This window comes from Crocuta crocuta, unplaced genomic scaffold, assembly GCF_008692635.1.
Source record: "Crocuta crocuta isolate KB4526 unplaced genomic scaffold, BGI_CrCroc_1.0 scaffold114, whole genome shotgun sequence".
NCBI lineage: Eukaryota > Metazoa > Chordata > Mammalia > Carnivora > Hyaenidae > Crocuta > Crocuta crocuta.
Window position 1 is genome coordinate 880,283 of NW_027530000.1, and position 27,147 is coordinate 907,429.

General features: G+C 46.9%; 3 protein-coding genes and 1 long non-coding RNA gene across 4 annotated transcripts in view; 3 read left to right on the forward strand and 1 right to left on the reverse strand.

The window, feature by feature from the left end:
• LOC144231205 (uncharacterized) overlaps positions 1–6,870 on the forward strand; it is a 7,100-nt gene extending 230 nt beyond the window's left edge. The window contains exons 2-4 of the mRNA XM_077763614.1: positions 6–225; positions 2,140–2,291; positions 5,035–6,870. Coding sequence (XP_077619740.1) covers positions 6–225; positions 2,140–2,291; positions 5,035–5,318 — 656 coding nt within the window. The 3' untranslated portion in view covers positions 5,319–6,870. The remainder of the gene's footprint in view (positions 1–5; positions 226–2,139; positions 2,292–5,034) is intronic.
• On the forward strand, positions 2,429–3,838 carry LOC144231168 (uncharacterized). Its single transcript, XM_077763558.1, is given in 3 exon segments — positions 2,429–2,491; positions 3,184–3,569; positions 3,571–3,838. Coding segments are annotated over 3 exon segments (717 nt in total).
• Positions 6,871–13,304: 6,434 nt separating the features above from the next.
• Positions 13,305–14,938, forward strand: LOC144231194 (uncharacterized). The gene is made up of 3 exons (XR_013335009.1): positions 13,305–13,476; positions 14,103–14,435; positions 14,695–14,938. It is a non-coding gene; the product is annotated as an uncharacterized LOC144231194 (long non-coding RNA).
• A 7,045-nt stretch (positions 14,939–21,983) lies between these two features.
• ZNF605 (zinc finger protein 605) overlaps positions 21,984–27,147 on the reverse strand; it is a 35,377-nt gene continuing 30,213 nt past the window's right edge. Inside the window, exon 6 of the mRNA XM_077763587.1 lies at positions 21,984–23,669. Coding sequence (XP_077619713.1) covers positions 22,905–23,669 — 765 coding nt within the window. The 3' untranslated portion in view covers positions 21,984–22,904. The remainder of the gene's footprint in view (positions 23,670–27,147) is intronic.

Here is a 27,147-nt window from a genome sequence, read left to right on the forward strand (position 1 = left end):
CCGGGGAAGGCGCCGGGCGAGCGCGGCCGAGGGAGCGCTCCTCGTGGTTGTGGGGTCGGCGTGCGAGAGGCGGTCAGCGCCCGCGCCTTTCCGGAGCGGGAACCGGGCGACGTTCCGGGCCGCCCGAGGTCGGCGCTCGCCGGGGAAGCGAACACACGGCTGCACAACCGTCATTAGAAATTCGAAAGGCCGGAGGATAGCGGCGGCGCCCGCGGAAAAGAGCCTGTAAGTAAGGGAGTGGCGGGGAAATAGTTCGCTGTATTCTCCTCTGTATCGTTTAAATCTTACATAATGTGTAATGTTTTCCTTTTTTACTCTATTATCGTTTCTTAAATTAAAAAAGAAAAAGGTAAATATCCTCTCTGTGAGGAATTTTGTGGGCACTGAGGCCTCTACTTGATCTCCGAACCAGGGTCGAGCCTGGCACTGGGACCTCTTTCGGGATCCACCACAGTGTGTGTGCACAGGCAGTCACTTCGCGGACTGGTAGAGACTGGTGAGACCTAAACCTAACTGACACCATTGTAGAAAAACCTCCATCTTGAGGGTGAACTAGCCCCGAACCCAGTTCCAAAAAAAAAAAAAAACCCGCANGCGGAAGCCACCCTCGGATCAGCCAATCAAAAGAAATGGGTAACATTCCTGTGGCCTGAGTCAGGGCTGGGAACTGCAGGTAGTTACTCTGTACAAACTAGCCAATCACTCACGGCTTCCTGAACCCCGCGTGGGCCCTTTGAGCCCACCTTATAATTGGCCATTTTCAAAGGATTCTCAAAGGTCATGATTGGGTCCCGCCAAAAGTAACGGACGCCTCACGGATACTGAATGGTCAAAACTATAACCATGGTTGTTGTACAGTTATAATTGGTGCTTATGTGATTATGCAAAACGTACAACGTGTGCACTGTAACACCCCCGTCCCTTACCCCATAAAAACCCTGCCCGCCACTGTTCGGGGCTTCACCCTGCTGCCGCTGCGCGGGTAGATGGGTGAGCCCCCGCTTGAGCTTGTAATAAAGACCCTTATGTACTTGCATCCGTGACGGCTCCTTAGGGGTCTCAGGGGACTCACGATTTGGGCACAACACGGGAAGTACTTAGGCAGCCTGCCCTTAGTTACTCCCCTAGCAACAGCCAATCAGTTTCATGCAAAGAGGCGCCTACGTCCCAAGACGTTCCTGTTGGCAGTTTGCGGTCAGGCCAGATGGGCCGAGCCGTTCGGGTACTGAGAAGACAGTCTGTGCTAAAAATCAGTCTGTCAGGAGACTGCCAAGCTGGACAGCCCCGAATCCCACTGTAACCGCAATAGAAAGCCCTGCGACCCTGAGTTCGGGGCTCCATACCATCACCGCTGCACCGGGGTGCGTTGGAGTCCCTGCTCGAGCTTGAATAAAGACCCTCAGTGTTTGCATCGGAATCAGCTCCTCGGTGGTCTTTGGGGTCTCGCGATCTGGGCATAGCATTTGGGGGCTCTTCTGGGATCCCAGGACCGCCGAACCAGAGTCTCGACCAGCGGGTAAGAATCTCTTTCTATTGTGTTCGTCTGTGTAACTCTGGTCTCGAGACAAATCTGTATTAGGCGACCAAAGGTGGTCAAGGCAGACACACTGGGGGGCCACGGTCTCAGGAGACCTGGAAGACGTTCCGGGCTCCTTCGGAGGGGACGGAGTGCCCCTAGTCTGTATTGATCCAGCAGGACAAAGCGGGTTGCTCCCGCGAATTGGCCAAAGTACCGCCCCAGTTTCAGTTTCTTTTCCACGGCGGACTTTGTTATCTGTCTTTCTGTATGTGCCTGTGACTGTTGGCTGTGTCTGTTGGACTTTATTACTGGGCGACTGAGACTGACGAAAGGGACAGACACCCTCTAAACCCCTAGACCTGTTGCTCACTCACTTCAAGGATATCAGAGCTCGAGCGCACAATCTCTCCGTGGAAGTTAAAAAGAGAAAATTTCAGACTCTTTGCACCAAATAGAACAGCAGGTCTCTCAGCCCCGCACGGGCCACCCGGACCAGGTTCTGTATATCGTTGTCTAGGCATGCTCCATTTTCTGAGAATCCTAGATCCCCTATTAATCTGTTGGAAACTGTCCTTTATACTCATCAGCCCACCTGGGATGATTGCCAGCAATTGTTGCAGGTTCTCTTCACCATTGAGGAACAAGAACGCATCCAGAGTGAGGCCAGGAAATTGGGTCCTGGCCCCACTGGGGTCCCCGCAACGGACCAGGCGCATATTGACAGCGCACTTCCCCCTCACCCGCCCAGATTGGGACTACAACACAGCAGAAGGTAAGGAGCGCCTCCTAGGGTCCCGCCAGGCTCTATTGGCAGGTCTCAGGGCTGCAGCTCGCGAGCCCACTAATATGGCCAAGGTTTATAATGTTAGTCAGGGTTCCGAGGAAAGCCCCGCAGCCTTCCTCGAAAGGATGATGAAAGCCTTTCGCCAGTACACTCCCATGGATCCGGAGGCCGAATCCAGTAAATCGGCAGTGGCCATGGCTTTCATTAACCAAGCGGCTCCCGATATCCGCCGCAAGCTTCAAAAATTAGAAAGACTTGGAGAAAAGAGTCTCCAAGATTGAGTGGTCGTGGCAGAGAAGGTATATGATATCAGGGAAAGTGCAGAAAATAAACAAACTAGGGCTGAAAAGAGGCAGAACCGGGACCTGGCAAAGATACTGCTGGCTGCCACAGCAGATCCGGACAACTGAAGACACCGTCTCAAGCAACTGGCCTCAAGAACACAGTAAGGAAGAAACCAAACAGGATGGGAAAAGACCCCGCGTGGGCCACAATCGATATGTCTGTTGCAGAGAAGAGGGGCATTGGGTCAAGGATTGTCCCAACAAGAAACTGAGATCTGCGGCCCCCATCCTGGTTATGGGGGAAGACAGTGACTAGAGGGGATGGGGTTCGGTGCCCCTCCCCGAGCCCAGCGTAACCTTACAAATGGAAGGGAAATCTACAGACTTCCTGGTCAATACGGGGGCCCCAGCATTCTGTGCTCCTACAGCCCAGGGGCCCACTGTCAGCCAAAAGGTCATGGGTCCAAGCAGCGACCGGAGTCAAGCAATGTCCATGGACTACCCGAAGAACTGTGGATTTGGGTGTGGGCCGGGTATCCCACTCATTTATGGTCATCCCAGAATGCCCCTACCCCCTTCTGGGCCGTAATTTATAGACAAAACTGGGGGCACAAATCCACCTCTCCCCTGAGGGAACGAAAGTGTTGGGCCCCTGGCGCCGGCCTGTGGCCTACCTCTCCAAGAAACTGGACCCAGTGGCATCTGGTTGCCTGCCATGTCTCCGCATGATTGTGGCTGTGGCCCTGCTGGTTAAGGATGCAGATAAATTATCTATGGGGCAAGAGCTGGCGGTCACTACCCCTCATGCAATAGAGGGAGTTCTAAAGCAACCACCAGATCAATGGCTCAGTAATGCCTGCATGACCCATTCTCAGACTCTGCTACTCAACCCTACCAGAATTATTTTCCAGGCCCCGGCCGCCCTGAACCCAGCTACATTGCTGCTGCCTGACCCGGACTTAGAGGCTCCCCTACATGACTGCCGAGATCCTGGCCCATATTCATGCCACCTGTCCGGACCTGCAGGACGTCCCATTGCCAGATGCGGAAGTCACCTGGTACACAGATGGCAGTAGCTTCATACAACAAGGACTGAGGTATGCCGGGACCGCAGTGGTATCCACCGAAAAAGCCATTTGGGCGGCGCCCCTGCCAGCCGGGATCTCAGCACAGAAGGCTGAGCTAATTGCGCTTACTAAAGCTTTAACTCTGGGGCAGGGGAGAAAACTAAATGTCTACACAGACAGTTGATACGCCTTCGCCACTGCTCAGGTCCATGGGGCAATTTATAAAGAAAGGGGGCTCCTCATGCCCAAGGGAAAGACTATTACAAATAAAATAAAGAGGAGATCCTAGCTCTCAAAGCTTTATGGCGCCCCCCCAAAAAAAACTAGCTATCATTCATTGTCCAGGCCATCAAAAGGACATAACTGAGACGGCCAGAGGCAACAATATGGCCGACTGGGCCGCTAAAGAAGCGGTCCGCAAGGGCACCCCGGTCCTGGCAGTCAGACTCATAGATCCAGGGGACCCCAACCTACCAGAGACTCCTCGTTATTCACTCAAGGACCTACAGTGGCTTAAAGGACTACCTATGATTCAATGTCTTAAGGGCTGGTGGAGGTCCGCAGATAACAAAATCATCCTGCCCGAAGAAATGGGAATAAGGGTTCTATCAAAAATACACCGAGCATCCCACATGGCACAGAGAAGACTACAAGGCCTGGTTAGACAGTCACACATTAAAATTAAAGATGCCAACTCCAAAATTGAACAAATCGTCAGCAAATGCAAGGCGTGTCAACAGACGAACGCTACCCAGAACCCCCATAACCTGGAACACATCTAAGAAACCCAGGGGCTTACTAGGAAACTGACTTCACTGAGGTAAAACCTGGCAGGTATGGCTACAGGTACTTACTGGTCTTTGTAGACACTTTTTCAGGATGGACTGAGGCATATTCCACCAAACACAGAATTGCACAGGTGATGGCAAAGAAGCTGCTAGAAGACATCTTACCAAGGTATGCATTTCCTCAGATGATAGGGTCAGATAATGGACCAGCTTGTGTCGAAGGTAAGTCGGAGCCTAGCCACGACCCTGGGGATTGATTGGAAATTACACTGTGCTTATAGACCCCAGTGTTCAGGACAGGTAGAAAGGATGAATAGAACCTTAAAAGAGACCCTTTCCAAATTGGCCCTTGAGACTGGCGGTGACCGGGTGGTCCTCCTCCCCTTTGCCCTATATAGGGTGTGTAATTCCCCATATCAAATGGGATTGACTCTATTTGAGCTCATGTTTGGTAAAGCACCCCCCATCATACCCCGCCTACAGCATGAGGCCATTGAGGAGTTCGAAGAAGCCCATCTCCTCCAAGACCTCCGAGGCCTCCAATGGGCTCATAAACGTGTTTGGCCTAAACTGTGTGCCCTCTATGAAACAGGTTCACCCCCGGAGCCACACAGGTACCGCCCCGGTGCCTGGGTCTACGTGAAGAGACACCGCCCGGGCAACTTGGAATCACGCTGGAAGGGACCTTATGTTGTGCTACTAACCACCCCAACGGCCCTGAAGGTAGACGGCATTGCCGCCTGGGTCCACTACACCCACGCCAAACCAGCTGACCCGTTTGCTGACAAGGACGACTACCTGGCTCCGAATCCAGACTGGAAGGCCGTCGAGGTCCCAGAGAATCCACTAAAGCTCAAACTACGGCGGAAAACATGAACTGGCCTATAATATTGGGACTACTGACCGTATGTACTCTGCCTTGTCAGGCCAACCAAAATCCCCACCAGCCCCTTAATCTCACCTGGACTCTTATAGATACTTCCACAGGAGACATTATAGTAGAACAGTCCAAAGTTGCTCCTGTAGGCACCTGGTTCCCAGTCCTCACCTTCGATCTACAGGACCTCACGCAAGGGACAACAAACCCGTCCAGTTACCTTCTAAAACAACTTTATTTTTACCTTTGTCCAGAACACAAAAACTCAGATCGGTCCTGGAAAAACACATGTGGGGGAGCCGACAGTTACTTTTGCAAATCTTGGGCATGCGTGAGTACCGGGGACATCTGGTGGCCAGCGCCTATAACAGATGACCTCATCCAAGTAAGACGGCCGTCGGCCAGGCCAAAAGATAGTTACAGAGCAGACTCAAGTTGGTATGCGGGTTGCAGGAACAACCAAAAATGCAACCCCGTAATCCTGCAATTCACACAAAACGGAAAGTCGGCTTCTGGCTGGGAAGCAGGAAAAACCTGGGGATTAAGAATGCATGGGGCTTATGGACAAACTGCTCTCTGGCTAACAGGGTCTCTTTTTACCCTCCGACTTAGTAAAAACCCTGTCTTATATAAGTTGCCAACTGCTCTAGGCCCAAACCTGATCCTGGCACCCCAGCCGAGCCTGAGGCCGGAACCCGCCAGAACCCCTAATAGAAGCCCCAACAGTGAGACCCACTCCCGGGGGCTCACCTATCCTTCATAAGCCAGAACCAGAGCCCTTATGGGACCTGATGGTCCACACTTTTAATATTCTTAATTCTTCCAGGCCTGGCCAGAAGAAAACGAGAGTATGAGCTGAGCCAGAGTTGGTTCGAGAAATGGTTTAACAGCTCCCCTTGGCTAACTACCCTGATTTCTACTTTATTAGGCCCCTACTGATTTTATTGCTGTTACTAACCTTTGGACCTTGCATTTTTAATAGACTGGTTGTATTTATGAAAGAACGCTTGGGGGTCATCCAATTAATGGTCCTCCGATCACAATACCAACATCCCCAGAACATGGATAGGCCTGGTCACCTTGAGCTCTTAGAAGACCCATGATTGGGTCCACAGAAGTCTCAAGAAAAGGTGAGACCTACACCTAACTAACTCCATTTTAGAAAAAGCCTCCATCTTGAGGGTGAACTAGGCCCGAACTGAGTTCTACAAAACAAAAACCGCAGGAAGTACTTAGGCAGCCTGCCCTTAGTTACTCCCCTAGCAACAGCCAATCAGTTTAATGCAAAGAGGCGCCTACGTCCCAAGACGTTCCTGTTGGCAGTTTGCAGTCAGGCCAGATGGGCTGAGCCGTTCGGGTACTGAGAAGACAGTCTGTGCTAAAAATCAGTCTGTCAGGAGACTGCCAAGCTGGACAGCCCCGAATCCCACTGTAACCGCAATAAAAAGCCCCGCGACCCTGAGTTCGGGGCTCCATACCATCACCGCTGTGCCGGGTGCGTTGGAGTCCCTGCTCGAGCTTGAATAAAGGCCCTCTGTGTTTGCATCGGAATCGGCTCCTCGGTGGTCTTTGGGGTCTCGCGATGCGGGCATACCAGACTGAGCCAAGTGAATAGTCCCAGGCTTCTAGGGTGACAGGTTTCAGGACTATGGGGACAGATGAGTGAGGTCAGCATGAAGGTACCTGTCAACTTAGTGAAGTGCGTCTGTCCCACTAGTCCCAGATTCGGACACAGGAAAGGCCGGAATTAAAATTCTGAAGAAGTTTGGTTTTGGTGTGCCTGAGTGGCTCCATCGCTTGAGCGTGGGACTCTTGATTTCAGTTCAGGTCGTGATCCTCTCTCTTACTGCCCCCCTCCCTTCCCCACCCCTCTTCCTCTCTCCCTCCCTCTTAAACAGAAAAAGAAAAAAATTGTTGTGGATGTAAACATAGCAAAACACAGCACCCTATTGGGCTCTCTGTTGGGGTCGGTATAGACCTAGTAGGTAGCTTTTCTACCCCAGCAGCTTCTCAGCTTTGCAGGACTGGCAGCTCTTAGCAGTGACTGTCAAGCAGATTCTTGACATTCCGATCTTTCTCTGATTCCAACAGAGCACATATTTTGAGTTANAACCAAAAATGCAACCCCGTAATCCTGCAATTCACACAAAACGGAAAGTCGGCTTCTGGCTGGGAAGCAGGAAAAACCTGGGGATTAAGAATGCATGGGGCTTATGGACAAACTGCTCTCTGGCTAACAGGGTCTCTTTTTACCCTCCGACTTAGTAAAAACCCTGTCTTATATAAGTTGCCAACTGCTCTAGGCCCAAACCTGATCCTGGCACCCCAGCCGAGCCTGAGGCCGGAACCCGCCAGAACCCCTAATAGAAGCCCCAACAGTGAGACCCACTCCCGGGGGCTCACCTATCCTTCATAAGCCAGAACCAGAGCCCTTATGGGACCTGATGGTCCACACTTTTAATATTCTTAATTCTTCCAGGCCTGGCCAGAAGAAAACGAGAGTATGAGCTGAGCCAGAGTTGGTTCGAGAAATGGTTTAACAGCTCCCCTTGGCTAACTACCCTGATTTCTACTTTATTAGGCCCCTACTGATTTTATTGCTGTTACTAACCTTTGGACCTTGCATTTTTAATAGACTGGTTGTATTTATGAAAGAACGCTTGGGGGTCATCCAATTAATGGTCCTCCGATCACAATACCAACATCCCCAGAACATGGATAGGCCTGGTCACCTTGAGCTCTTAGAAGACCCATGATTGGGTCCACAGAAGTCTCAAGAAAAGGTGAGACCTACACCTAACTAACTCCATTTTAGAAAAAGCCTCCATCTTGAGGGTGAACTAGGCCCGAACCCAGTTCTACAAAACAAAAACCGCAGGAAGTACTTAGGCAGCCTGCCCTTAGTTACTCCCCTAGCAACAGCCAATCAGTTTAATGCAAAGAGGCGCCTACGTCCCAAGACGTTCCTGTTGGCAGTTTGCAGTCAGGCCAGATGGGCCGAGCCGTTCGGGTACTGAGAAGACAGTCTGTGCTAAAAATCAGTCTGTCAGGAGACTGCCAAGCTGGACAGCCCCGAATCCCACTGTAACCGCAATAAAAAGCCCCGCGACCCTGAGTTCGGGGCTCCATACCATCACCGCTGTGCCGGGTGCGTTGGAGTCCCTGCTCGAGCTTGAATAAAGGCCCTCTGTGTTTGCATCGGAATCGGCTCCTCGGTGGTCTTTGGGGTCTCGCGATGCGGGCATACCAGACTGAGCCAAGTGAATAGTCCCAGGCTTCTAGGGTGACAGGTTTCAGGACTATGGGGACAGATGAGTGAGGTCAGCATGAAGGTACCTGTCAACTTAGTGAAGTGCGTCTGTCCCACTAGTCCCAGATTCGGACACAGGAAAGGCCGGAATTAAAATTCTGAAGAAGTTTGGTTTTGGTGTGCCTGAGTGGCTCCATCGCTTGAGCGTGGGACTCTTGATTTCAGTTCAGGTCGTGATCCTCTCTCTTACTGCCCCCCTCCCTTCCCCACCCCTCTTCCTCTCTCCCTCCCTCTTAAACAGAAAAAGAAAAAAATTGTTGTGGATGTAAACATAGCAAAACACAGCACCCTATTGGGCTCTCTGTTGGGGTCGGTATAGACCTAGTAGGTAGCTTTTCTACCCCAGCAGCTTCTCAGCTTTGCAGGACTGGCAGCTCTTAGCAGTGACTGTCAAGCAGATTCTTGACATTCCGATCTTTCTCTGATTCCAACAGAGCACATATTTTGAGTTACTTATTAATTCCTTCAAATGTTTTAATGTTATCCTGCAGAAAACATATTGAGGCCAATAGCGATTACTCACTTATTTCTGTTTTGAGGATGTACCTCAGGAAAATGAAAGAGATTTTCATCTTAAATTTGCTTGCTTCATCAGAAAAAGTCTTACTGACTTATTTAACATATTTGCTTCATTAAGTATAAATAAGTACGTAAAAAAAGATTCAGAGTTCAAAAATAAAAACTATGGTGGTAACAGAACGTATCCACCAGTGGCTGTGTGCCCTCTCCTAACTGGAGGGGATGGTGGGCAGCTACGCAAAAGCAGGAGCAACCGCAGATGGTCCCCTGACCTCTGGAGGGGGCAGAGCGCTCTGCGCCCCCGCTGATCCCCGAAGCCAACCCCGGTTACAGCACAGCGTCACCCAGGCAGGACCTTATCTAAACCCAGTAAAGTAGAAGTTTCTTGTCACCTACAACATACTTCAACTTTCAGCTGTTATAATGTCGAGGATGACATGAAAAACTTATAATAATGGAATATAACTGCAGTACGGAAATACCTCTTTTAATGTTACAGGAAAATGCATCCAGAAAGGTCCAACCTAGAAAATCGTGGGTATTCCTCAAATCTGGCAGACTTGGTCATGAGACAGCACGCTTCCTCTACCCCATGGCATCCAACTCAAAAAGCAGCCAGGGGCAGCTGTGCTGGAGTAATGGGCCGGTGACTGGAAGTAAGCACAGCTTCCGAACGCAAAGTCCTGCAGCTGGAAAGCACGCCTAGCGGATAAAGCGACAGAACCTGGGAAAATCAGAGCCAGGGCGCCTTATGTGGATAAGAATTTTCCTGCAGTAATCTCGCACTCTAGTCTCAAGGACACTTGAGAAAGTCCAATTCTTTGCTTTTTTCCACTAAACACTAAATCATGAGCCTTTTGGGGCGTCTGGGTGGCTCAGTCGGCTAAGCGTCTGACTTCAGCTCAGGTCATGATCTCACGGTTCATGAGTTCGAGCCCTGCGTCAGGTTCTGTGCTGACTGCTAGCTGAGAGCCTGGAGCCAGCTTCAGATTCTGTATCTCCCTCTCTGACCCTCCCTTGCTCACACTGTGTCTCTCTCTCAGAAATAAATAAAAACATTTAAAAAAATAAATCCTGAGCCTTTTCCCTGTTTTGAAATGCCCATGAAACATACATTTTACGAGCTGCCTAATACTCCAGGGGAAGGATGTACAATAATTTAACAATTTCCTTACTGTGTGGCATTTAGATGTTGCCAAATTGTCAGTATAATAGACACTATTCCATCAAAGTTCTTTTTTTTAACTTAAATTTATTTCTGAGAGACAGCGTCAAGGTTTGATGGTCAAATCCTTAGGAGAGATTACTGGAAATGGAATTATACTTCATAAAAGACTATGGATATTTTCAAGGCTGTGAATGCCGATGGTTGTGAGAATTCACAATTTCACTAACAGTGTAAAAAAGCACCCACCAAGTATTTAATATTTGGCTTTTGTTAGAAAAAAAAATTTTAAGTTTCTTTTTGAGAGAGAAAGCACAAGCAGGGGAGGGGCAGAGAGAGAAAGGAGAGAGAATCCCAGGCAGATTCTCTGCACAGAGTCTGACAGGAGGCTCAATCTCATGAACTGCAAGGTCATGACCGGAGCCAAAATCAAGAGTCAGATGCTTAAATGACTGAGCCACCCAGATGCCCCAGAAAATATTTTTAAATTAATGTTTCTCTTTGAGATTATACGGTCATTTTGTAGAGTTCTTTACCTAAAAAGATGAAACTAGATTATTTTAGGTGGTTGATTTCAGTTTCAAACATTAATTTGTATTCATGTTAGTGATCTAACAGGAAACATGACTTTAAAAATTACAGGGGCGCCTGGGTGACTCAGTTGGTTAACTTAACCATCCCATTTTGGCTCAGGTCATGATTTCACCATTTGTGGTTTCAAACCCAGTGTCAGGCTCTGTGCTGGCAGCTCGGAGCCTGGAGCCTGCTTCAGATTCTGTGTGTTTCTCTCTCACTTCCCCTCCCCCACTCATACTCAGTCTCTCTCTCTCTCTGTCTCTCTCAAAAATAAACATTAAAAATAATAAATTTTTTTAATTGCCATGTCTTTATGACTCAGGCTGCCTACCAGTTAGTTTAATATGCACATATCTGGAATAACTTAAGAAAATGACAGATATAATAATTCCCAGAATGTCAGCTATGTTGACGGGCTTCCATGAAAATTCATAAAACTCAGGTCCATGTTGAAAATTGTCAGGCAGACGGGGCACTTGGGTGGCTCAGTTGGTTAAGTGTCCAACCTCAGCTCACGTCATGATCTCACTGTTCTTGCGTTCGAGGCCTTTATCAGGCTTTGTGCTGACAGCTCGGAGCCTGGAGCTGCTTCAGATTCTGTGTCTCCCTCTCTCTCTGACCCTCCCCTGTTCACATTGTCTCTCTCTCTCAGAAATAAATAGAACATTAAATAAATAAATAAATAAATAACTGAGTAATGATTACTATTATTGGGACCTAGCGTTTTCCCCGTGGGAGGAAACAGATACAGACCCTGAAGAGAGGAGAGGCCAGTCCCAGGAGGTTAGATTAGGTTTAGAATATTAACATGAATTCATGATGTACATATACATGTGCATGTGTGTCTATGTCTTAGCTCTGTCCATTAAAATGGCCTTGCTTGGGGCGCCTGGGTGGCTTGGTTAAGCGTCCGACTTTCGCTTAGGTCATGATCTCGCGGTTCATGGGTTCAGGCCCCGCGTCGGGCTCTGTGCTGACTGCCAGCTCAGAGCCTGGAGCCTCTTTCAGTCTGTGACTCCCTCTCTCTCTCTGACCCTCCCCTGGTCAAGCTGTCCCTCTCTCTCTCCTAGAAATAAATAAAACATTAAAAAATAATAATAAAATAAAATGGCCTTGCTCTAGGGGCACCTGGGTGGCTCAGTAGGTTAAGCGTCCAACTCTTATCCCAGTTCAGGTCTACATCTTGGGGTGGTGAGTTCAAGCCCTACATTGGGCTCCACAATGGGCATGAAGCCTACTTATATTAATAATAAATAATTGGGCACCTGGGTGGCTCAGTCGGTTAAGGTACCGACTTTGGCTCAGGTCATGATCTCACGGTTGGTGGGTTCGAGCCCCATGTCGGGCTCTGTGCTGACAGCTCAGAGCCTGGAGCCTGTTTCAGATTCTGTGACTCCCTCTCTCTCTGACCTTCCCCTGCTCACACTGTCTCTCTCTCTCTCTCAGAAATAAATAAAAAAACATTGAAAGTAAATAAAACATTAAAAATATAATAATAAAGCAGCCCTACATTGGGCTCCATACTTGGTGTGAAGCCTGCTTATATTAATAATAATAAATAATAATAAAATGAGGCTGCCAGCAACCATACTGAGGTGCCCAAATCCCACCCCCGCGGACGGGAAGAGGCTCCCTTGGAGGAAGTGCTGACTGAAGCAGGGTCTGCGCTGACCGCGGCAGGGCAGGGTCCGCCGGCACGGTTCCTCCAGATGTTTTCCCGTGGGCTTTGCAGGCCGGCCTCCGGCGGTCGCCCCCACTCGGGACCCTGTCCCCTCCACTAGGAGCAAGGGATTGAGCCCTCTCCCGCTGGAGTCTCCTTTGTTCCGCCCCCTCCGGTGCCTGCGCGCGCCCTCCCCGGTCTCCGACCCGAACACAGACCAGGCACCACTTCAGTGGCTCTTCTGCCCTCCTGCTTCTGGGGGCGCCCCCGCACTGAGCAGCGGCTCGGCAAGGGCACAGAGCCCCCCAGACTTGGAGCGGGAGATGCCCCCGCCCTTGGGCCCCGCCAGGTGGGAAGGCCGATGGGGTGCGTCCGAGGTCTGGCGGAGGCTTTGAGGACGGAGATGCGCCCGTCATCAGCGGGAACCAGGCCCCCCGGGATGCGCCGGAGACCCCCCGCTACGCCGTGGTGGCCAGGGGACCCGCGGCGTCCGACTGGTGCTGGCCCCCCTTCCTCGCAACGGGAACCGGGGCCCCGCAGTGCAGCCCGGGGACACCCGCGTGGGCCCCTGTGGGCATCACCCCTGGCGCCTGCGCTCGGCTGCTTCCGGGAGGGAGCGGCTGTCCTTCCGTGTTCCCCGCGCCCGGGTCCCTCCCCGCGGAGCCCGCGTCCCTCCCCGCGGAGCCCGCGTCCCTGCCCGCGGAGCCCCCGCCCCGCCCCCCGGTGCCCGCGTCCCTCCCCCCGGTGCCCGCGTCCCTCCCCGCGGAGCCCGCGTCCCTCCCCCCGGTGCCCGCGTTGCGCTGTCCCTCCCGCCCTGTGCTGTCCGGCGCCTGGACACGCTGCCCGTCAGGTCACCGGAGCAGGACAGCGTGGACCAGGCCCTGCCGAGAGGGTGCACAGCCCGCACCGCCGCCCGCGAACCTTTGGGTCCGCCTTCCTTCCACGGGGGGGAGGGGCGTCGCCACCTCGCGGGCCGGGGCGCCGGGACCTCCCGAGCCAGGGCAGCTCTGCCCGCCCCCCCCCCAACTCGAGCGGCCGCTGGGGCCGGACAGGGGGGTGGATGGGAGCGCGTCCGGCCACCGCTCCTCTAATGCGGGGCAAGTAGCCGGTCTTCACCCGCCGAAGGCCGAAGGCCGAAGGGGAAGAAGGGAGCCCCCTGATACCCCGCTGGTGGGTGGGGTGGTTTCGGCCTGACCTAGGCTGCCGCCCTGGTGCTGGGTTTCTTGTATATTAATATTACTTAATAGCTCTAATTAATGTGATTATTAAATTTAAATGTCTATATTTTAATATACGTTACATATATGATTATGCACAATTTATAATATATATAAAATTTAATATACTTTTAAAAATAAATCTTATTATATCCTAAGCCGATTTTAGAATAATCCTATTATAGGTTAAATTGTAGAACCAGTCAAATGGAATAAAAACATACATGTATTTCTTAACTTTCTGTTGACTTACTTTGCTGTTTCAAGGGAAAATGTGTATGTTCTCAACCCCTGCCACATAGAGAAAAGTCATTTACGTTTTAAATTCTTACTCAGGGTCTGTCTTCCCGCAACTCTTCATGCTGAGCTCAGTCACCCAGCATAGACGACACCCACTCCTCGCCAGGGCCACAGAGCAGGCAGACGTGTGGCCCGTGCAGCTTCCCGGAGTCTCTGCACAGCCAGCATTGCCCTGAGTGGACCCCACAACCAAGGGTGCAGCTGAGTCGATGACCTTGACGCACCACACTGTTTTACTGCTCCTGACCAAGTCATCAACCAGCCTTATAAAGTGATTGTATGATCACCAGTCTCCAACCGCGTAGTAGAATTTCTTTGTCCTGTCTTTGCGCTAAGAATTAAGAGGCGGCTCCTCAGTGCTCTAACTGGGTAAGTGTGTGCACAAAGAAACGTTTTCCAAAATGATGAACACTGCATAATTATGCAAAGGAAAAGTGTGCATGGGAATGCCACACCCCATTTAAAACTTGAAAATCAACAGCATTAATACATTTTGCGAGGTGCAGGCCACATATATTTGATTAAAAGAGTCTAGGGAAGAATACATTTACAGTATGCGATTATGTGAATTACTTAAAAATCTGGAAATGAGGACTTATTTTTTTAATGTTTTTTTTTTTTTTTCTAGGAGAGAGAGAGACAGCATGAGCAGGGGAGGGTCAGAGAGAGAGGGAGTCACAGACTGAAACAGGCTCCAGGCTCTGAGCTGGCAGTCAGCACAGAGCCCGACGCGGGGCTCGAACCCACGAAACGTGAGATCATGACCTAAGCGAAAGTTGAACGCTTAACCGACTAAGCCACCCAGGCGCCCCTGGAAATGAGGACTTAATATTGAAAAAATTTTAACGTGGGGTATATAATTCTTTTATTTTGTGGAAATAAAAGGATGTTAATATGTAACTGGACAGCATCCATTGTTTTTCAAATATTCACTAATTTATTTAATCAAAAATTTGAATATTATAATCTGGCCTATCAAAACATAGAATCTCCTGTGATCTCAAGATGCACCCAATGTGCTCAACAAAGAGTCATCTCAATCAGAATGGCTAATTTCAAGAGGTTGTGAATGTCTTGTGCTGTTTTGTTCTAAATTCTCTAAACTTGTAGGTGGTTTGAGTGTGAGCCCTTCTACGTAAATTGCTACTTAACTCCTATACATACAGACACTCTAGTGACTATAAAATATGGAGACCAAACTTAAAATGTGAAATTCAGTAGATAGCTCTGAAATACTTTCATGTGCTTATTTACAAACCTCTGTGGGTTACTAAAGATGCCTTCGTAATCTCTGTTCCCAAAAGACACTCAGATTAAAACAAATACCATACATGGTGAACGACTGGATACTCTAGAAATCTATAAATGTCAGACTCCGTCTATCCTTATTATGAAAACTGATTTCAAAAGCAGGAGACTATCTTCCTGATGGCTTTCAGGAGTCTGGTGCCATATTACAAGCTCTAATTAACGCACAGATTTCATACTGACAAAGCGTATGGCTGTACCCCAGCCGATTCTAAGCCAGTGGTGGGCAATGGTCCAGTGAGATCAAAGAAAGGACCTAGAGAGAACGACGGAGACACAGGCTTCCCCGGGGGGACCCGCACGCAGGGAGTCCAGCAGTGGCCAAACGGATAAAGTATTGCTGCTGGGATCTACGTGCGGCAAGCTGTTACAGCGTATAACCCAAGACTACCTGGGCCCTTCCCCTCCTTGCATGGCCAACGTACAAGGACACCCTTCCTTACAGTGAGACACTCCAGCTTGGTCATGGCCGGAGTCCCTGATCTTGAACGCTGAGCGTGTTTTTCTACATATCCTTCCTGATGGGAATATAGAGGGAGGTCAAGATCTCTACATTCTCAAGAGAGTGATTAACAGGGCGTTCAGGCTGTGCTTGCTCATACCAGCTGTCCAGCACACGCCACACACAGACAACTTCGAACGTTCCTACACGAGAACATTACCGATACAGCCGCAAACTGCAGTGGAATGACCCACGAATCATCGTTTGTAATTTGGGCATCCACCAGAATGTGAAATGGAATACATTTATCATTCCCATGCGATTTTATGATTGGTAGTTTTCATGATAAATATTTTAATTCTTTACACATAATTGTCTATTTATAAATAATTATTTCATGTGTAAAACATACAATTTGTTTACATATGTATACATATATACCTTAAAGAACATAGTGTATATATGTCATAAACACACACACTGAAATATTTAGATGAATTAAAAGAAAATCTATGAAACAAGAAAATAGGCCTCAAAATAGATCATATCTATAGCCATTACTCACATTTCACATAAACATTTTTATTGAAGAATTTTTCATGTGTTTTTATGATATTTGATTATATTTATTTCTGTCCAGGCAACACAACTTACGAGCCTTTCTCAGAGGAGCAATCACTCAAACTGACAACTTACACCACACTTCTGTTAGCAATAAACTGGGCTTTTTCTCTTTTTATTATTGAGTTGTAAGAGTTCTTTATATATCTGTATAAATAGCTTTAAAATCCCACATATGATTTGCAAATATTTTCCTCCTCTTCCATAGGGTATCCTTTCACTTTCTTGGTTGTCTTTTGAAGCCCAAAAGGTTTTACTTTTGATGAAGTCTAATTTGCTTTTTCTTCTGTTGCTCTTTCTTCTAAGAATCCCTTGGCAAAGCCTTAGGGGCATGAAGATCTGGCCTTATATCATCCCTCTGGGCCAACTTGCCTTCCAGACTATATTATCTTGCATCCTCACCAGCAATGTAGGAGTTCTAGTGGCTCCAAGTATCTTCACCAGCACTCAATACTATCCGTCACTTCTTCTGTTTTTCGTTAGCATTTCTGATAGGTGGGTATTCTAATAGGTAGCATTTCTAATAGGTTTCTAATGAGTCATATCTCATTGTGGCATTAATTTCCCTAATAATGATGGGTCATATTCTCTCGTGCTTATTTAATATACATAAACTTTCTTTGCAGTGTTCAACTATTTTATCCATTAAAAAATCTGAGTTGTGGGGCACCTGGGTGGCTCAGTCGGTTAAGCGTCTGACTTTGGCTCAGGTCATGATCTCAAGTTCATGAGTTCGAGTCCTGTGTTGGGCGCTGTGCTGACATCTCAGAGCCTGAAGCCTGCTTCAGATTCTTTGTCTCCCTCTCTCTGCCCCTTCCCCGCTCACACTCAGTCTCTCTCTCTCTCTCTCAAAAATAAATATACATTAAAAAAATTTTAATTGAGTTGTTGTGTCCTTACTTTTGAGTTTTGAGAGTTCTTTATTCTGGATATAAGTTCTTTCTTAGAAATGTGATTTGTGAATATTTTTCTTATCCTTTGCTTCCCTTTTTTCTTTCTTTCCCTCTTCCTTCCTTCCTTCCTTCTTTCCTTCCTTCCTTTCTTTTTTTCTTTTTTAGTTTATTTATTTGTTTTGAGACATACAGAGCACGAATGGGAGAGGGCCAGTGAGAAAAGGTTCCCACGAACTGTGAGATTGTGACCTGAGCTGAAATCAAGAGCCAGATGCTTAACTGACTGAGCCACCCAGGTGCCCCTCTTTTTTTCATTTTCTTTTTTCTTTTTAAAGTTTATTTCTTTATTTTGAGAAGGTGAGTGAGCAAAACCAGGGAGGAACAGAGAGAGAGTGAGGGAGAGAGAGAATACCCTTGTCAGTGCAGAACCTGATGCAGGGCTGGAACCCACCAACCTTGAGATCATGATCTGAGTGGAAATCAAGAGTCAGACGCTTAACCGACTGAGACACCCAGGCATCCCTTTTTTTTTTTTTTCATTTTCTTAACAGATATTTCGATTGACCTAACTCTAAATTCATTAATCCTGTCTTCTGCTATGTCTCCTCTGCTGTAAATCTCATGCATTGAGTTCATAATCTCCGTGTTTTTAGTTTTAGCATTATCCACTGATTTTTTTATAACTTCAATTTGTTATAGTTCTACATCTTTTCATCCATGATATCTATCTTGTCCTCTATCTTCTACTTATTATTTTTTTCTTGAGAGAGAGAGAGGGCACGAATGAACAAGGGGCAGACAGGAAGAGAAAGAGAGAGAGAATCCCATGAGGGGCAGAGAGAGAAAGGGAGAGAGAAGCGGGGCTCGAACTCACCTGATGTAGGGCTCCAACTCATGAACTGTGAGATCATGACTGAGCCACCAGGCGCCTCTCTACTTATTTTTTTGATACTTTTTTTTTAAGAAACAGAGAAAAAGAATCTCAAGCAGGCTCCATGCTCAGTGTGGAGCACAAACTGGGGCTCAATCCTACAACTCTGGATCATGACCTGAAGCCAAAATTAAGATGGGTGCTCAACCGATTGAGCCACCCAGGCACCCCATATCTTTTACTACTTATTAATAATAGTTATTTCAAAGTTTTTGTCCGGAAATTCCAATATCTGAATCATTTGCGGCTCTTTTTTCCTTTGGATCACCAGTCAATTTTTCCTGATTTTTTGCACATGTAACCATTTTATTAAAGTTTCTTTGGGGACACCTGGGTGGCTCAGTCGGTTGAGCCTCCGACTTCGGCTCAGGTCATGATCTCACGGTTTGTGGGTTCGAGCCCCACATTGGGCTCTGTGCTGACAGCTCGGAGCCTGGAGCCTGCTTTGGATTCTGTGTCTTCCTCTCTCTCTGTCACTCCCCCGCTCATCTTGTTTCTCTCTGTCTCAATCATAAACATTAAAAAAAAATTTTAAAGTTTGTTTATTTATTTATATAGTATGAGCAGGGGAACAGCACGGCGGGGGGTTGGGGGGAGAGAAAGAGAGGATTCCAAGCAGGCTCTATGCTCCTCGATAAGCCTGATGTGGGTTGATCTCTAGACCATGAGATCATGAGCTGAGCCAAAACCAAGAGTCAGGTACTTAACTGCACCACCCAGATGCCCCACATCTAACCATTTTTTGTTTTGTTAAATTTTGTGTATGTTAGAAATGTAGAGCTCTCCAGATGATACTATCTTAGATCAGAGAGGATTACTCCTTTTTTATTTCAGGAAGATAATACAGGGACTGTGCTCTTGAATCCAATCCGAGATTGAGTTGAGTTTCAGGTTTATAATTGAGACGTAACTTGCATACAATAAATGCATGTATTTTAATTGGGTAGTTTGATAAGTTATAATAAATATACAACTATCTCTAACATCCAATCAAGAGATAAACTATTTCCAAATCCCTCAAAATACTCCCATTTGAATCTTGTCAAGTTTTTTTACTGAGATAAATGATTTTTCTTCTTTGTTATTATAGTAAACTATAATTGGTTCTCTTTTAAAATATTTTTTAATATTTATTTATTTTTGAGAGACAGAGACAGAGCACAAGTAGGAGAGGGGTAGAGAGAGAATGAGACACAGAATCCTAAGCAGCTCCAGGCTCCAAGCTGTCAGCACAGAGCCCAACTCAGGGCTCGAACCCATGAACTGCAAGATCATTAACTGAGCCAAAGTCAGATGCTTAACCGACTGAGCCACCTAGGAGCCCCAACTGGTTCTTAAATATGCATTCAATTTGCATTTCTGGGATAAATGTCACTTGGTCATGATGTTGGTTTTTTTTAATGTTTCATTTATTTCTGAGAGACAGAGACAGCGTGAGCAGGGGAGGGTCAGAGAGAGAGGGAGACACAGAATCTGAAGCAGCTCCAGGCTTCGAGCTGTCAGCACAGAGCCCGACGCGGGGCTCGAACCCACAAGCTGTGAGATCATGACCTGAGCCGACGCTCAAGTCGGACGCCCAACCGACTGAGCCACCCAGGCGCTCCATCATGATGTTTTATTTATTGCTAATATTTTCTAATTATGATATGCTAATACTTCATTTAGGTTTTTGAATCTATATTCATTCACTGGCCTGTAATTTTCTTTCCTTAAAATACCCTTGTCAGGTTTCAGTATCAGGGCTATGCCAACTTTACGAAATGAGTTGGGAAGTGTTTCTTACTCCTCTATTTTCTAAGTATGGGTAGGATTATCCCTCTGTGAGTTCTTCCTCGTTTTATGGGTTGCTTAGAAGGATATTGCCTAATTTTCAAATATTTGGATATTTCAAGATGGCTTGTCATTATTTTTATATTTATTGTTATTAGAGAACATATCCTATATTTTCACCTATGGAGGCCTGATTTATGCCATCACATACAGTCTATATTAGTGAATACCTTATGGACACTTGAAAAAAGTGTGCATTCGGCAGATTCTACATGTAGAGGACGATAATGTCAATTAGGCCAGCTCATTCATAAGATTTCTCCAATACTTTATATCCTTCTGGACTTTTTTATGTGTACTTGTTCTATTTGCTAATAATGGAAGGGAGTTTGTTAAAGTCTCCAATTATGAGTGTGCATTTTTCTATTTCTCCCTTTAGCTCTACCCATTTTTAAACACCTTTATTGAGGGATAATTCATACACCATTGAATTTGCCCACTTCAGTGTTCAGCTCAGAGACTTTCAGCGAATTGGTAGGTATGAGCCCCTCACCACAACCCAATGTCACCACCTACAGGCGCTCCCCTCACTTCCGTTCGCAGTTAGTCCGCGCTTGTAAGCCCAGCCCAAGGCAACCAAAGTCCAGACATTTTCACTTAAATAGAAAATCTAGTCTAGTCTTTTGTGTCTGGTTCCTTTCTTGCCGCAACTATGTTGTACGTCTTTTTATTGCAAAAAAAAAAAAAAGTATTTTACTGTATGGACATAGCACGTTTTCTTTATCCACTCACTAGCTGTTTTGAATTTTTTCCAGTATTTGGTTATTAAGAGTAATTCTCTGGGAACTCACATACTCTGCAAGGTTGGGGGGCTGCCCTGTAGGATGCTCTCTACGCCCTGATTTAAGAACCAACATGCACGGTCTCTCCCGTACCTGTAATGCAAAGGGTCCCACCTTGAAAATAAATTCTACTCTAAGTAAAACAGGGAACTTAACGCGGGAAGTTGGTTACGCAGGTGAGAGGAGGGATGAGAAGCCGGAGCGGGTGGGGAGGTGTCCTAGAAGCAAAACCAGGTGCAAAAGCAGGCGTTCATGACCATCGCTCAGCAGGGGGACACACGGAGGAGGTGGGTACTGGGTCCCCAATCCAGGGTCCCCCAGCGGGAGCTGCAGCCACAGCATGTCTACTTAGGAGCAGCTGCAGTGACAGAGGAGACACGACCATTGCTGGAGGTTACCTGGGGCCCAGATGGAAGAACTATCTTGTTTGGTTTACTCATCTCACACCCTTCAGTTTCCCCGAATTCACGTAGAAGCACTGGGTACAGGAGAGTGGGCTGCCCTGGTGGGGCCGCCTTCCCCAGGCCCGGGAGCAGGGCAGGTGGGGGAGGGGTGGGTCTGAGGCCCAGGCAGGTCCGGGGCCGGCATGGCTACGCACTCTGTTATTTGGCACCCTTCCTTCTCATGCTCCTGTGACACACACATGTGACGGTAAGATAATAATGCTGTCCTGCCTATCACGAATGGGCTAATCACACAGCGACACTCTCATCCTCTCCCCAACAAGAGAAAATACAAAGTCCTAGGAGTCCTCATTTATATCTCAAGTCTAGAGTCTCTAAGCACAATGTGACTTTTCTCGATCTCATGATCTATGGACTAAATTCTAAAATGAAACCTCACCAATGTTTCACATCAAAACAAAAAAGGCGCCTGAGGGGCGCCTAGGTGGCTCAGTCGGTTGAGCTTCCAACTTCAGCTCAGGTCATGATCTTGGGAGTTCAAGCCCCAAATCGGGCTCCATGCTGACAGCTCAGAGCCTGGAGCCTGCTTCAGATGCTCTGTGTCCCTCTCTCTCGGCCCCTCGCCATGTATATGCACCCCACCTCTCTCTCTCAAAAATAAACATTAAAAAAAAAAAAGAAATGTCCCTGAAAAATAATAGCAGGATACGTTTTGTGCATATTTTATTTTCACCAGCTCCATTTCTCATATGTTTAGGTGATGAGCAATGCAGTTGAGAGCGTTTCGTTCGCACACTTGGTCATATGCTAACTTGCGTTCTCGCCCCTGCATATTTAATATGAATAACAATCTAGACATAACTGGTGACTCAGAAGAGGCAGGAGATTTTACTGAAAAATTCCAGCCTTTATTATTGAACACAGAGCATGGTAAGTGTTCCCGAGAACATTTACATATGCCAAAAAGTATCTGGCAATATAACTTAAACTCTTTGTTAAATAACTGAATCTTTGGTACGGCTTATCTTCTATTATAGTACAAGACAAACGATATACATTGTGCAGCATTCCGGGGAGATGCTGTGCTATAAACATGACACCTACTGCGTTCACAGATTAATTTCACATATGTATGAAATTCTTTAAATCCATAACATGTAGCCATACTCAGGAATATAAGCAATGGACTTTCTACTTGGCTGTCACAATTACTGAACATATTCATACACAGACAGACAGATCTTTATAGCTTCATATGCTCATTGTTTAAAATTGAATATATAATCTTTTCATTAAAAGATGCAATACCGTAGTTGGAGATTGACTTTTTTAACATTTCTATGGACAAATTTTCCCATATTCACTGAAATCAGTATTTTTGTCCTCAATATGAATAACTTGATTTACAATGAGACTAGACTACTGGCTGAGTGCTTCTCTCTACTGTCTTTGCTACATTTGCTCCACACATAGCCTTCCTCTCCCATTTGGCGTTCTGAAGTTTAAGGAAGCAGAACTTCCTGCCAATGCCTTGTCGACACTCACAGCATTCACAGAATTTCTATAAATGTGTTTTATGATATAGAGAGAAGTGTGATTACTTTCTTAAAAGCTTCTCACATTCACTCTATTTCTGGGGTGCCTGCTCTATGTGAATTCTCTGATGTATCATGAGGTGTGATTTCTGGGAAAAAGCTTTCCCACAAGCGCTGCATCCATAGGGCTTCTCTCCTGTGTGAGTTCTCTGATGTATGATGAGCTGGGACTTCCAAATAAATGCTTTCATACATTCCTTACATCCATAGGGCTTTTCTCCTGAATGGGTTTTCGCATGTCTAAGGAGGGGCGACTTGCCACTGAAGGCTTTCCCACATTCGCGGCATCCATACGGCTTCTCTCCTGAATGGATTCTCTGATGTTTACTGAGACTTGACTTCTCTCTGAAGGCTTTCCCACATTCGTTGCATTTATTGGGCTTTTCGTCTATATGGGTTCTCTTATGAGTAATAAATTGTGACTTCCCACTACAGCCTTTCCCACATTCACCGCATGCATAGGGTCTCTCTCCTGTATGACTTCGGTGATGAATAATGAGCTGTGACGTCTGAGAGAAGACTTTGCGACACTCGCGGCATTCATAAGGTTTCTCTCCTGTGTGAGTTCTCTGGTGTGTAACAAGATGTGACTTTCTAGAGAAGGCCTTCCCACACTCACATCCACAAAGTTTCTCTCCTGTGTGAATGGTCTGATGCGTCACAAGGTGTGACTTCTGGGAAAAGGCTTTGCCACATTCACTACATTTAAATGCTTTCTCTCCTGTGTGAGTTCTCTGATGTACAATGAGCCGTGACTTCTTGCTGATTACTTTTCCACAATCGTTACATTCATAGCACTTTAATCCAACATGAGTTTTTTCATGTTCGGTATAGAAAAAGGATTTCTCATATCTATTGAACTTACCAGGTTTCCTTCTTCCGCGGTTTCCAGTCTCCGTAAATAAATCCAAAGAGTATTTCAAATGTTTTCCATTTGAGACACACTTATTGGACTTTTGCTTTAAAGGTGCGAGGCTCATGCAGGACTGAAATGGTTCTCCGCTTGCATTAGTGTCATGGACGTGTTCCGATTTTTTAATCCTGTCTTGGATTTCTTGGTGCCAAGCTTTGTAATCATCAACTTTCCAGTATTCTAGAAAAGAGAAAGATAATCACATTTTGTAAATTCAATAACTGTGAACCAGATGAACTAGAAGTGCAGAAACAATCATGCACAGCTATACCGTTTGGGAAATAAAATTAAATAAAGTGCTCTCATGGAAACTGAGGTAGAAAATCAATAACAGATACAGAAAAGGGAAAAAAAACCACTTTGCCTAAATAGGTTGCTCGAGGCCGTGATATAATAATCTGTCCTAAGCAAAGGTAGGGTTTCATTTGGGCACAGTCAGCATTAAAAAGTTGCACCAGGGGGCGCCTGGGTGGCTCAGTCGGTTAAGCGTCTGACTTCGACTCAGGTCATGATCTCATGGTTTGTGGGTTCGAGCCCCGCGTCGGGCTCTGTGCTGACAGCTAGCTCAGAGCCTGGAGCCTGTTTCAGATTCTGTATCTCCTCTCTCTCTGACCCTCCCCTGCTCGCGCAGTGTCTCTCTCTCTCTCAGAAATAAATAAAACATTAAAAAAATTTTTTTAAATAAATTAGAAGTTGCACTAGAAGGTAGGCAATGATGACACCAAAGTTATTCCTTTGGTTACAGGCATAGGAGTAAACTTCCATTAAAGAAATCAAGGAGAGAATAGAAGAAATGACCTCGGGTATGTAATAGTAATCTGAGGTATTTAACAACGAAAAGAGAAAGAAAATAGGAGGGAATTAGAATGATGAAAAGAAAAAAATCACAATGAATTCTTGGTAGAAGAGAAAAGAAAAGGGATCTACCAGCAGGATACACTCGTGGTGTGGGAGGGAAAAAGCACATACGTGGCCTGACGTGAGGAGGGTTGAGCTGCTCAGTACAGACCAGAGAAGCACACCTCACTCTAAAATCAAAGCACGGATGAACAGATTATCTTCATACAGATAAGTTATACATATAACATCTGGGTATCTGAGAAGCTCATATCCGTGGTTCTGAGTCCCCTCTAAAGGTTTAGTGATTTCAACAATTATCTAAACAACATTTCAGAGGTGCCCACCCTTCATTGTCTTTACATCCACTGTAAACTGACATTATTCATTTATTTTTTAATTTTAGAGAAAGAGAGAGATCAGGAGAGGGGCAGAGGGAGAGAGAATCCCAAGCAGGCTCCATGCTCATCGCTGAGCCTGATGCAGGGCTTGATCCATGACCCTGGGATCATGACCTGAACCCAAATCAAGAGTCGAATGCTCAACTGACTGAGCCACCCAGGCACCCCTAAACTGGCATTGAAATTCCACCATCTCACATGTGACTCACCTGAAAAGCTCTGGCTTGGGACCTCTTCACCTATTGTCCATGGCTGCTCTCGCTCCAGTTTGAAGATCACATCTGGTTTGATAAGTTGAAATCCTGTATATGAAAAATCACACATGACTTGAGCCCAATTTTTTGGGCTCAGGCTTCTAAGAATAACTGAATGCTTAGTTTCAGAGGCTGTGCCGTGAGGCCTTCCATCTGGGATGTGCATAACGCTCAAGACAAAACAGCGCTGGGGCACCTGGGTAGCTCAGTCAGTTGGGCAACCATGATCTCATGGTTTGTGGGTTCAAGCTCTGCGTCGGGCTCTGTGCTGACAGCTCAGAGCCTGGATCCTGTTTCGGATTCTGTGTCTCCCTCTATCTCTCTGACCCTCCCTCCCCCGCTCATGCTGTCTCTCTCTCTCTCAAAAATAAATAAAACATAAAAAAAATGTTTTAAAAGACAAAACAGGGCTAAGAATTTGTGAATTCTTTTTTTTTTTTTTTATTTTTTTTAACGTTTATTTATTTTTGAGACATAAAGACAGAGCACGAGCTGGGGAGGGGCAGAGAGAGAGGGAGACACAGAATCTGAAGTGGCCTCCAGGCTCCAAGCTGTGAGCACAGAGCCCAATGCGGGGATCCAACACACTGACCATGAGATCATGACCTGAGCCAAAGTTGGACGCTCAACCTACTGAGCCACCCAGGTGCCCCAGAATTTGTGAATTCTTAAACTAAATCCTAAGTCACTGCATACCTCAAAGGCCCCAATTTATAGTAAATGAACAGGAAACGACAAATGCATGGGCGGAGTCTGGGTCTGCACAAGAAGATGTCCTTACCCAGGGACACGAGGCTGCTCACGTTCTCCAGCATCACATTTCTGTACAGGTTCTTCTGAGCAGAGTCCAGGAGCTGACACTCGTCCCGTGTGAAGCTCACAGCCACATCCTCAAATGACAACGACTCCTGAAAGAGCATGTTTCTACTGAATCTGAAGACACGGACGCCAGATAATAAAGGAAAGGCGGGAAGACCCTGGAGTGGGAGCTTTCAGGAACCGTCATGCAAATGTGCTTGGTTCCCGGGAACAAATGGAAACTATTCTGAGCTGGATGCCAGTTCCCTCTGTTCTGTCTCTCTTCCATCTAGAGTCCGTCGTGTGACCGTGTGCTGGCGATGGGACCTGCAAGGTGTGTGAGGCCATCTGCAGGGCAGCTGCTGCTTCCGGAGAAGAGCGAGATGCTGATGGTGCCCTCTCCCCTCTCCCCTTCCTCCTGCTTCTGCTGCAGACGTTACTCTTGGAGCTGCTGAAGCCACGCTGGGCTGAGACAAGGCAAGTGAAGGGCGGCAGAGCAGAAACCTGGAAACACCCTTCGTCCTTTATGACCCCGGTCGTGTGCTGTGCCTGCCCAGGGCCACCTGCTTCCAGGCGTCTTGCAGGAGAAAGTTCAGTGGCCTTATTATCAGAGCTCCCGCTATTTGTAAATGAAGTCGTCCCTGGTACGTTGATTTTGACCATTCTTATCATGATTCAGTATATAGGCTCTTTATCATATACCTGGTTCTGCATTATACCTTATTCAAGAACTAGAAGTCTTTTAAAAATCCTGTAGTGTTTTAAGTAAGATAGTATGACCGAGAATGTTTTTCGGCCCACAAGTGTGCGAGGTGCCACTCCAGTGTCGTCAGCACGAAGGTGAACGGGATTCATTCTGTCCTCACTGGGACTCAGTCTTGTTCGCTGGGTCAAGTTACCACAGACGCTGGGGCCGAAGAACGTATGTGGTACAGCTACAGCTGTAAGGGTTATCATTCACTCCTTAGACTGCCACAAACGCAAACTTTTCAATATCTAGAGAAGCCAAGAATGTGGATGAATGCACCGCGGGTGTGGTAGTGCAGAGCCATCTTCTGTGCGCCAGCAGCGG